Source organism: Lipotes vexillifer, unplaced genomic scaffold, assembly GCF_000442215.2.
Source record: "Lipotes vexillifer unplaced genomic scaffold, Lipotes_vexillifer_v1.1 scaffold252, whole genome shotgun sequence".
In the NCBI taxonomy this organism is placed as follows: domain Eukaryota; kingdom Metazoa; phylum Chordata; class Mammalia; order Artiodactyla; family Lipotidae; genus Lipotes; species Lipotes vexillifer.
In genome coordinates this window covers 1,849,943-1,862,353 of record NW_006773367.1, presented here as the reverse complement: position 1 = coordinate 1,862,353, position 12,411 = coordinate 1,849,943, and the positions used below count along the sequence as shown (strand labels likewise).

At 45.0% G+C, this 12,411-nt stretch overlaps 1 protein-coding gene across 2 annotated transcripts in view; it reads right to left on the bottom strand.

The window, feature by feature from the left end:
- Positions 1–12,411, bottom strand: part of AOPEP (aminopeptidase O (putative)) — a 318,679-nt gene that overhangs the window by 20,099 nt on the left and 286,169 nt on the right. For both annotated transcript variants that reach the window (XM_007448285.1, XM_007448286.1), the window contains one exon: positions 8,013–8,129. In XM_007448285.1, the coding sequence (XP_007448347.1) occupies positions 8,013–8,129 (117 nt within the window). The remainder of the gene's footprint in view (positions 1–8,012; positions 8,130–12,411) is intronic.

Sequence of the window (12,411 nt, the reverse complement as noted above, 5' to 3'; positions counted from 1 at the left end):
CAAGGTAAATAAAACGCAGGCCCTGGCCTCAGGAACAAGAGAGGAATACTCATCTAAAAACAAAGAAACAATAAAACAAAGTCCTTTGCAATTTTAGATCAGTTTTCAAAAATCCTTGTATCACTGTATAAAGCAATGGAGACTTTTTTGTTACAAGGTTCCCACAGAAAAATTCTAGGGGCACTGAACTGAGTAACAGAGAAAGAAAACGCCAAGAAGAAATATCTAGAGATATCTTCCTGACTTTGAAGAAATGTTCTAAAGCAGTAAATGTTTCATAAACCAAATACAACAAAGAAAAAAATACACAAATATAACTAAAGAATTATATAAGAGCTTTTTATCCCACATTATAAAAGGCACATGTTTTAAAAATCCCAATATGCCTAAGCAACCAAAGAAAATCACCCCAACCCTTTTATCAATCCATACCCTGCCCAGCCTTCCAAACTCTACAAATTACAATGCTGTATCAAAATGACAGCTGCGACCCTCACCAGGACTGTTTTAGCTTTTTAAAAAATGGATATTAAGTCACACTACTTATAGGTCACATCCTAAAGTTCAGATCCATCAATGTTTGACCCTCTGATTTGCAACCTGAGCTTGACCGTGTCAAGGAGCCAAGGAGCCAGACCCCTTGTCCCTGGGAAGAAATTGTAACAAAACTGCCCAATGTCAGATATGGCAGGAGTCAAACTGCCTTTCTGAAAGCTCCCATTCCATCTGGCTCCTTGTATTTCACCCTGGAAAACCACTTTGCTAATTGCGCCACACCATTCCAACCCTCCACAACGGTCTCCTTTTTTTTTTTTTTTGTCTGCATTGGGTCTTTGTTGCTGCACGAGGACTTTCTCTAGTTGAGGCGAGCGGGGGCTACTCTTCATTGCCGTGCACGGGCTTCTCATTGCGGTGACTTCTCTTGTTGCGGAGCACGGGCTCTAGGCACGCAGGCTTCAGTAGTTGTGGCACGCGGGCTTCAGTAGTTGTGGCTCGCGGGCTCTAGAGCGCAGGCTAAGTAGTTGTGGCGCACAGGCTTAGCTGCTCCACGGCATGTGGGGTCTTCCCGGACCAGGGCTCGAACCTGTGTCCCCTGCACCGGCAGGCGTATTCTTAACCAATGTGCCACCAGGGAGGCCCCAACAGTCTCCTTTTTATGTTCAATCTGAAAACCTGCCTCCGGGCACACTGTTCCACAATGGTGCCTCCTGACACTGCTGGGCAGTGACCTGGGGAAGCCTGGGCATATGCATTCCCCCAAGACAGACTCCAAAAGGGAAGGAGGGGAGGAAGAGGCGCCAACCAAGGGGGCTGGGGCCGGCGCTCTGGCACTGCTCCTACGCTTGGGCCCTGGTGACCCTGCACAGCTCTGCAGTCCTTCAGGGGCTGTGGCGCCAGCCCGGCAGGCTGCCCTCACACACTGCCATGATGACAGGACCTGACATCAGCAAGGCTGGTTTCTGCCTTTGTGCTACTTAGATTCTGCATCGAGGTGTACCAAAGGGGAAGGAGGCACCAAGTTCAGCACACTGCGGTTTACTAAATATAAACTGTTGAGCACCCTGAAGTGGCAACAGAGCCCACTGAGGTTACATCTAACCTCTCCTCTAAACTCTTCCTGTAAGGAGCACAAAATAGAAATGTTTTCTTTATTTTGTAGCCAGAATACTACAGAAAAGCAGCCAGGGGAAAAAAGGGGAGTGCTGAGCCCCTGAACGGACGGCAGGGAACGGACCCTGAACACTGTGCAGAAGACGACGGTCATCATGACCAGAAGGAGTTTTAGCATAAAGGGAATGGGCAGAATCACAGCTACAGATCAGTCTTAGATTTTAAACATATGATAACCTGACTAAACCTTTATTCTCTGCCCTTTCAGTATGCCTCTCCAGAGGTCGGTTGATAATGGAATGTTCTCAGTTCACAGAAACTATGCTTTTGGCCCAAATGAAATTCAGAAATGAGCATCGGAGCTGTCAAACTTTTGTGGGCCTGCAATCATGCCTTCCACTTGTGGACTTCAAATAAATGCTGTGGTATTTTCTTTTCAAATAAACAATGAGTTCTCTTACTGACAAGTATTAAAATCCACCCCCTCCCTGCATATGTAAAACCCACTAAGGGAGGTGGCCAGTTTACCCGGTTTTCAAGGGCTCTTCCACCTGCGCCAGAGGAAAGGCAGTGGTGAGGGAAAGGCCTGCAACGTTGGATGTTCTTCCATCTGCAATCAACCTTGAAAGTGTCCTTTTCAGAGCAGAATGCAGACAGATGCTGGCATGGCTTTCTCTGGGTACTAGTGGTAAAACAGATTTGTCCTCACTCACTCACCTGTTTCCTTCGATTTACTTGCTACTACTACTTTATTTTGCAATTCCTTCTTTTTCTTCCATGTGAAATATTTTGTTTTCACCTCCCACAGGGTTACATTCTTTGGAGCCCTGAGAGAATACAGCCGGCTCAGGGTGGCCCCTAAATGTAGTTAACCATGTTCTAGCTATTCCACTCTGTATTGTAACCATCAGGCACTTCATTAGATGAGATGAAAAAATTGCCTTTTGTGGTCGGTTGCTGCTTTAGAGCAGTGGTTCTTAACCAAGATGACTTTATCCCCCAGAAGATATTTGGCAATGTCTGGAGACATTTCTGATTGCCCAAACAGGGGTAGGGTGGGGAAGGGAGAGAACTGCTACTGGCATCGCAGGGAAAAAAACCGGGGGTGTGATACATCACCCAATGCACAGGACACCCCACAGCAGAGAATTATCCACTCCAAAATATCTGTAATGCTAAGGTAGAGAAACCTTGGTTTACAGCAAACCACCCTGTACCCGACCCCACCGAAAAAGCCGCCAAGACCCCAGATTAAGAATTCTGTGACCAGATGCTCAGGGGCTCCTAACAGCCGGTAGCTTGTACTTCTTGTCTCTCTTTCTCATTGCCAGTCCTGACAGATTAAAGAGACAATACAAAGGTTGTTTGAGCTAAATAAAATTTGACCATTTCACACCAAACGAGAGAATGTGAATCTTATATGACAAGAAATTATGCTAAAACTTCTCCTCATTGTGTTAACAATCCCATGAAGAGGGGGTTTATGCCTCCATTTTAATCCTGAGGAGACAGAGGCTCAGGGACCTTGGCCACAAGTCTGAAGGCAGGAAGTTGGTGAGGACTGTGAGATCGTCCTGTTCCACATTTTCCAAACTGTGGGCTGCGACTCGTTAGTGGGTCAAGAAATCAATTTGCTGCATCACAATGCACATTTTTGATGAAAATAAAATAGGAAATAATAGCAAATATAAGAGTAAAAACAGTTTCGTAAAGCCGTTTTTGTCAGTTGGCTGTGGTCAAAAAGGCTGATAGCCAGCAGTCTAGTCCCGGTACTGCTGTGCAGACAAGGAAAAAGGGGCCCGGGAGGGTGGGCAACTTGTAAGTGGCCACCAGCCATTTGGGGACCTGGGACCAAGTCCAGCTTTTTGCTAAGGTGATGTCTCTGCCAGTACCAGGTGCACGGCCTGGGTGTCTAGATGGGATGGAGACCTGGAAGAGCAGTACCCCTGAACAAAGACTGGGACATGGAGCCAGGGCAAGATGGAGACACTGTGCCCACCCCTTCCAACCCCAACCTAACCCAGGAGGCCTCTTCCTTTCAACCAACAGTACTTTCCCAAATACAGTGAGGGGGAGACCTGGTGCTGGTAGTGGCCTCACCCAGAAAACTGAATTTCTGGCTCACCCTACCAAATGAAACATCAGAGCAGAGCATGGTACCGTGGGGATCATTCTGACTAACATCCACCACTCCCATCTGAGCCAGATGAGACAGGGAGTGGCTGCTTCCAAATTTTCTGAAATTCACCTGAGGGGCGCCCCAGTTTTGAAGTGTTCAACTGTAGCCTGTAGAAACAGTTGCTTCGAGGTCAGTCGTGGGGCTTTTGGGGAAAAAGGTCACCGAGCCAAGTTGAGTGGAGCCTCTCTTCATTAACACAGGAAAGCTATTTTTGAGGCTTAGGAGACCTGATAAAGCGGGCTGGAAATCCATTAGTTTAAAAAAGGATCTCAGAAAATACCTTTTGTTTGAAGAATCAGTTGTTTAACATGTTTTAAAACCTTTTGGGTCTTTATTGGAACCAATATGCTCGGAAACTGTAGACAATGTATTCCTATGAACTAAGTTTCCCTTTCAGTTCATTTTCTGACCTGGTTAAAGCAGCCCAGCAATATGGCCAGGGGCTTCTTTGATTCAGGAGGTAAAAGATGGTAACTACTCCTGTAGTCAGTGTTACTTTCCAGGCTAAGGAATACAAACGTTCCTCCTCCAAAGTCCCACTTCTCACATGGTGGTGACACGAGTGGCCAGGCAAGGCACAAAATGGCCTAAGATGACATGCATTACTGTACCTAGCTTACTACATCTGTCCTCATGCACTTTTCCTTTAAGATTCTGAACACAAGGTGTCCCTCCCTGCAGGGCAGACTTGTGTATTCACACCACATGTGATGCAGGCACACAGAGGACAAGGGGCGCGTAACATGGAACAGCGTTCCCCTGACATGCAAACAGCTAGCAAAGAACATCATCCACCTGGTCGCCATGCTCGGAAATCCTGACCAACAGATTGGACATTCTGTGAATACAACTGGAAACACAGAAGCAACACAACTAATACAAATATTGAGCTACACAAAGAGCATCATTAAAATAAACTTCCCAATGAGACAGCACCAGCCCACACACAGACACAGAAGGAAGGAGGGAAGGGACAAGTGGGCACGACAGCAAAGAAGCTAAAGCAACTACTGAACAGAGGGAGCTGATTCATGGTAGCACAGGCTTCTTACACAGTTGAGACTTCTGGTACATCAAGAACATGCTGCTCTGCCAACAAGAGAGTCCTGCAGTGCGCTGGGCAATTAGGAGCTTAAACGAGCTACGGAAATAGCAGGCTCACCTTCTCAAAAAGTGACTTCACATCTGTGCTTTCAGGAGAAATGCTAGTCCAAGGAAGAGTAGGGGGAGCCTTTCTTTACCTCCTGGAAATACGAGGAAGTAGCCCCCTGCCCCACCACTGTCCTGAGCACTCCCTGCTGCTGTGCTAGAGACCCCCCCTGTCCTGGGACTGAAGTCCTTCTGCACAGACACCTAATCCAACACCATGGTCCCAGGGCCTGTGACAGCACCCTGAACAGAGAGTATCAGCACAGTCACTCACACTGCTCCTTGTCAGGAAAATACCTCTAGAGCCATTTCCCACAGGGACGCTCCACATACAAGCTGCCACTCTCCAGCACCTTCAGCCATGTTTTGAATGACTGCTATTTATTACATATTTAAAAGCCCTGATAATAACTAAAAGGGACTATCCTTATATGTTTGGTCAAGGAGAAGCACCAAGAATAAAGTCAGAATCTTCATTTTTCCAGCAAATAACAATTCTTTCTCCCATGAAATGTTCTGTCACTTAAAATAAAGGCAGATGGTTAGTCAACGAAATTCCTGCTAATCAGTGTCACAATAAATCACACTTAACTAATAAAGTTTCTAGAACATACCCTGGTTGGCCAAAATCCTGTTGCTTTTCTGGTCCTGGGTGACCTTTCAAGGAAACCTCACAGTGAGATAAGCTGTCAATGTAACTGACTATGTGCCAAGGCCTAGGAGGGCCTGGGAAGGGGGCAAGGCAGTGGCACATTAGGCCTCAGGGCCTTAAGGCCCTGATCTGGGCCCTACCCACCCCTGACCTCAACCCTGCAGGCCCCAGAGCAGGGGTCAACAAACTCAGAAGGGGGCAGGCCAAACCAGCCCACAGCTAGAAGTGGTGTGGACGTTTTAGAAGACTTTTTAAAAGGAACAACAACAAAAAGAATTATCTTGAGATGTGATAATTATATGAAATTCAAGTTTCAGGGTCCATAAACAGCTTTACTGAAACACAGGTCACGTCTGTTCGTTTACATACTGCCTATGGCAGCTACAACAGCAAAGTTGAATAGTTAGTTGTGACAGAATCTGTATGGCCTGAAATATTAAAATCTGCTCCTTTACAGAAAAGTTTGCTGACCCCTATCCTAGAACACGCCATGCTCACACCTTTGCACTTGCTGTCACCTCTGTATGGAAATCACTCCTGGCCCCTTGGCTTTGTATGGCCAACTCCTTCTTGCCCTTAGGTCCTGGCTCAAATGTCACTTTCTCTTGTGGCCTTTCCTGAACTCTACCTAGAGACACCTAGCTCACTTTCACCTGCAATCTCCTTTGTAGTTCTTATCTGAAACTATCCTGCTCATTTACTTATGAGCTGTCGTTCTAGAAGAATCCAAACTTCCTGAGGGTGACCCTTGCCACTGCTGTATCCCTAGTGACTGGCAGAGTATTTGTGAACTGCATGAACACTGATCACACTAGTTACTTAAACCAGTCAAGCCTCCCTCAGGCCCCAGTCTCTCATAACCAAAGAGCCACGCCTGAAGAGACTGCTCTGGCTTTGGGCATCATGATGCAGTCTGAGATGCAAAGAAGCAACCAAAATAAAACCTGTTATATTTCTCGAAGGCTTAAGAAGTTACATATAACTAAGCTGAGCTGTAAGTTAAGAACACAGTGTGCTTTATGTTTATGCCAACAGGAAAGGGGTGGCAGGGACCAGGGTCTACCACCTCCCAGCTTCTGGCAAGAAGTGGAGGAGTGACAGGTGCCCAGCACCTGCTTTGATCCTCCCGCCTTCGTCTGCCCACTGCCTGTCACTGGGGCCTGGCATTTCAGTGGTATTCAGCTCTGATTAAAGCATAACCTCATGCCTATAAATAGAAACCTCTTTAAAACACTAATTAAAAATAACACGCTGGCATTTGGAAACTCCTATAAACAAAAATATAAGAGGTGAAATAAACAGCCACAGTTGCACGTTTGATCTATGCTGAGATGGGTAAAAAGCTACATATGTCTTCTCTGGAGTTTTTCAATTAACTCCTGAATTTACATAAGGGTTTTAACATGTATAACAGTGCCCATCTTACCTTTTAATCTAATAATGAGCTGGCTTTTCTCCATTTACTCCATTTTAAGAATTGTGAAGTTAATTTTTAATAATATTTTATTTAACCCAACATGTCCAAAATACCATTTTGACACCGTAATCAATAAGAAGAAATTATTGAGACATTTTGCTTCCTCTTTTTTATACTATGTCTCCAGTATCTGCTATGCATATTTCACACTTACAGCACACCTCAATTCAGAACAGCCACATATCAAGTGCTCAATAGCCACATGTGCCTAATGGCTGCCATACTGGACTGTACAGTTTTTAAATGTTCATTTATTCTCAACTGAACACAAATCAAACCTACTTGCCTTTAAGGAGTTTTATATAAGAGAGACTGTGCGCTTTTTTACTTAAGATGACTAAGTAATTTATTATTTTTTATATTTTAAAAACTCTGGAACTCATCTTAGGATTCACACTGCATTCTTCACAGTAAGCTAAAAGATATTAAGGATCCCATCATATTGCTTTCCCACAAGCATCCAAGTTTGCTTTTCAAACCACGGCTGTTAGATTTAGTTTTCATTTCCTTTACACATGGCTCCTTTCCTGTCCTAACTGAACGCAACTAAGAAGCTCTGGCACATCCCAGCCAAGTTTCCTTAATGTGCAACAGGACGGCACCACCATCATGCACAAGATGACCCACCCAAGTTTATAATTCAAAAACATTCCACCCGCCTGCTCATTCCTTTAGGAGACTATGTCCATCTTAATGATTTAAGAAGAAAGAGGGAAAAACTTAGGACCTCAAAATACCCTGGTAATGACCAGGATCAGAGGCCCCCTGCTGGAGCAAGCGCAACCAGGGAAGCAGTTTACTCTTTGCTCGAAGTGCTGCTTTTCACTCGTAAGACACAGCATGGGATGCTACTTACAGAGTTCCAACAGTTTGGGACGCAATGGGATCATACTTCACCAACAGTGAGGACCCACAGTGTAAATTCTGAGGGTGTTTCTGGTTACCTCTGCATCCTGCTCCGAGAGGTGGTACGTCCTCTCAAGTCTTTGCAGAGTTCGGGGATTCATAGTCCTCTGCTCCAAGAGATGCTCCAGAAGCAAGACCAGCTGGTCTGGAAGAAGCTGAGGACAAAACCAAACAGCCTGTGAAAATGCCATTCAGCTTACAAGAAATTAAACCCAAACGTTTAGACCAAAGACAGCAGATCCAGGGTAACCCTGGGGACTCCCAGCAGCTGTCTGAAACATTGGAAGACTGTAGACTTTACTATGGTAAAACCTCAAGGTTTACCTTGTATCCCCAAAGACACTGCATTCTGGGGCCTGATTAAGCCCTATTCTCCATGGCTTTTCATGTCAGTTCTATATTTAAGAGCAGAGCAAAAATTGAGTTTACCTTGTTTATTTTTTTAGGTTGTACACCATGAATTTTTTTTTAAGGTGTACAACATGATGACTTAAATGTACACATACACTGTGAATGATAAAAACTGTGCTTATCTTAGGGCTTCCCTGGTGGCACAGCGGTTGAGAGTCCGCCTGCCGATGCAGGGGACACGGGTTCGTGCCCCTGTCCGGGAAGATCCCACATGTCGCGGAGCGGCTGGGCCTGTGAACCATGGCCACCGAGCCTGCGCGTCTAGAGCCTGTGCTCCACAACGGGAGAGGCCACAACAGTGAGAGGCCCACGTACCACAAAAAACAACAACAACAACAACAACAACAAACAAACAAACAACAAAACTGTGCTTATCTTAATAAAACATTATCATGGTTTTATTAGATCTTTTTCTCTACAGCATGCATATGCCAAAAAAGGTCATTTAGCCTAGACAAATACTCAAGAAACCGTCTGATCTTAGGTAAACACGTGGAAGTTTAACAGAAATAAGCAACTTTCAGATTTCCTTCTTTAGCATGTGACTTGCAAACGTACACCAAGAAATAAAGAGCATGTAATGAAACTAGAACCATGTTTCACAATCCCTCTATTATAAAATCTGTAAATTTATTATTCCATTAAAAAGAAGGCTGTATGTATGATTACACACGCGCACACACACACACACACACACACACACACACACACACACGCGCCCAACCACACAAGGTCACTCAGATCCCTGAGTTTCCATACAGGATAAGTAAAAATGGTATTACCACTTAAGGGCAAAGAGAGGAAGATGTTTTTATATGGTTCAAAAATAACACAAACTAATCTGTGAACAAACAATACTTGTGAAATCCAAGAACTTAAAATATGTCTTATTCACTCTTGTACCACAGTGCCTAGATCAGCCTCTAGCACAGAGCAGCACACAAACTGTTAACAGAAGAAAAAAAAATCAATTTAAGACACATCTTGTAGGAACCAAAATGTATTTATTCTAAAATGAAGGTTTTAAAATAATTACTATGAATTCCACTATTCTCGACATTTAGCTTTTCTCCATTCCTGATTATGCCCAGGCAATCCTGTCAGCTAACCCAAATTTACAGTTCTGGAAGTCAACACTAGAGCAACAGAATATTCACAAGAACACCTGGATTTTAATCCCCATTTTGTTACTCTAAAAGAAATTTCAAAAATTATTGTCTTCTCCCCTACCTCTCTTTACCTTTCAGCCCCCAAGTGTGCACTGCACCTCTGCCTCCCTCTCCATTCACACACACACTCTTCCAAAATGCGCTTGCAGGAAAACCCAGCAGAGACCACATGCATGAAATTTACTACATAATTCCACAAAGAAAGCATTTCTTATCCTTCCTCACCTCACCTTTCTAAGGTCTAATTAAACCGCCACTTCCCTCTAGACAGACAGACACAAATGCACAACACTTGATTCTTGGGTATTTTCATTTCATAACATCACTCCATCCACTACAGTCATGCTGTGGATCCTCTCTCAGGCTGACAGGAGAAACAAGGTGCTTCAGCAAAACCAGAGGGTTACAATTCAGCACTGACCTGTGAGGTTATATATGAGAACACTTAATTTCCTTCCATTTAGAACTACTGTGTCTGTAAGATGCTTTAAAGATATCAAATTACTATATACTAGTACAAAAATGCCAGTTTTCCATTTTCTACAGTTTTAGACACTACTTATATGATATTAAAAGAAATTTGCTGTTTTATAAAACAGACCAAATTCAGAACCACCAGCTTCTGGGGAGCATGCATACCCTTGTATACCACGGGCACCATGAGCACTTGGCAGGCAGGCACTCATGGCCGCCGGCAGAGGGAGGAGTCTTACCCAGCCTCTGGCATTCCCGACCAGGCAGCAGAGCTGACACTTTGTTCTCAGCCTTTCTTGTGGCCCCTCTTATTGTAGTTCCATCTTCTCAGCTCGGCCCAGCTGGGCCTGGCACCCAGGCTCCCTCTGCCCTCCTTCCCATCCATCTCACCCTGCAGCCTCCCTCTCTGGATCTTCCTTCCCTATGTTCCAAGAGGAGCCCCTTCTCTGGTGGAGGCTAAGCCTTCAGCCCCAGCCATGAGTGTGCCCCTCATTCCCCTCTAAGGCCACTCTCCCTGATTCCCTCCTGCATTTGAACCCTTCTCATGGAGTCTACCCTTTCTCCCCAAAATGGTCTCTCCCCACCTGCCCCACTACATCCCTTTCCAAAGTGTGCTCCACGGGGCCCCCACCCTGCGGCAGGCCTAGGTGCCCGTCCAGCAGCAGCCCATCTGTCTGTACAGGGGCAGGGGAGGGGAGGGTCCCAGACTGGGTCAGAATGGCTAGCCAGTCCTGCATCCCCATGCGCACGCTCAAAACTGGTCAGCAGTGCTTCTACAGGCAGCCAATCCAGGGCAGCAACAGCCACTCAAGAAGACGGCTTCTGGGGAAGGGCCCAGCCTGATACAGCACAGAACACCCATAGGCTGCGGGTGGCGGCCTTATTTGCTAATAACTAAGCGCAGCAGGAACAAGCCCGGCCAATTTTCAGAACTGCAGAAAAGGGAAGAGTAGATAGAAAGAAAAGCATCTCCCTATTACGTGCCTGTGCTTACAAAGAGGCCTATTGTTAGAACCCAAGCTTAGGATTTGGTTTAAACTAGAGAGACCCAGGGAGGAAAGAAACCCTGAGTAAGACAACTAGCTTGGTCCTCAACTTACCCCAGCTGGGTTTGACCAATAAACTCCTGTTTAAAGTCCGAGAATTACTAACATGGGAACCTATCAAAATATCTGGATTCACACTTTTGTATCTCTCGCAGTTTTCTTCTAAGCAAAAAGTTCATACACACCTGCACAGAGAAACAGAACCAGAAGGATCACTGAAAGTTTTCGTCCTCTCCTCATTTTATGCAATGGAAAAATATCTAAAGCCAAGCCCCCTGACTTAAGATGGGCAGCCGAGATGGAAGGGAGGAAGTCAAGCCTTTGCGGTTCTCTGTTAAGTTTAATTTACTTTAATTGGAGAAAGGCAAAGAACAAGCATGCACACACCCCACCAGCTCTCCCTCCTCCTTCACTAAGGTGCCTGGCGGCTGCTTCAAGAACTAGCTTGCTCAGAGGTGGGCAGGGGCACCAAGGACCAACACAGAGGCTGAGAACATTCCTCCATAATGCTGAGAGGTCTTCAGAATGGACTTGTGTGACTCTCCTTAGTAAAACCACCTGTAGCCATCTGGCTTTCAACTGTAATTCTTCCAATTCGGGGGGGTGGGGAGGGGGGCTTGTATTTCAAATCGGTGATCAAATGCTATTTTAGTACATAGACAGTAAAATTCAGTATCTCTCACTCACAAATGAGTAAGTAAACATTACATAATTTTTACATGAGATTACAGACCTTGAAAAGAGAATACTGAAGCAAAAATGTGGTAAGCAGCTTGCTTTAATACAGCATATTTCTCTTTGTAAAATAAACACTTACTCCCTATAAAGCCACCCTATAATGAAAAAGAAGTACTAAGTAATAAACCAAAATGTTCTCAAAGCAACTGAGAGATATCATACACCAGCAAACATGTTCAGATGCAGTGCTGGGTGCCACACGCCCTGGCAGCAAGCACAGGGGTGTTGGGAAATGCTGTGTGGGTCACTCCACTCCCACCCATGTAGAAATCAAATTAAATTTCACATGACTTCTAGGCCCACTGTGTTTAATACAGCAGTGTGGGGCGGTGGGGTGGAGACAGACATGGCTTTAGTCACAGCATGGAGTGATAAAGAAAAATAAAGCACATGCTTCAGGGCATTATCTCCTGAGAAAGCAGCTCCTTCAAACATTAGAAAAAGAACCTGCCTTTATTGCTGAGGGTCTAGTAGTGCTCACACCCACAGTTCAACAGTGATAGGAAGAGCAAGTTCTTTCCTTTGCACAAACTAGGAACTCATGATGAGGTTATTATTTTTCCCATATGGAAACCAGCTCTGTATTTTTTTTTTTTTTT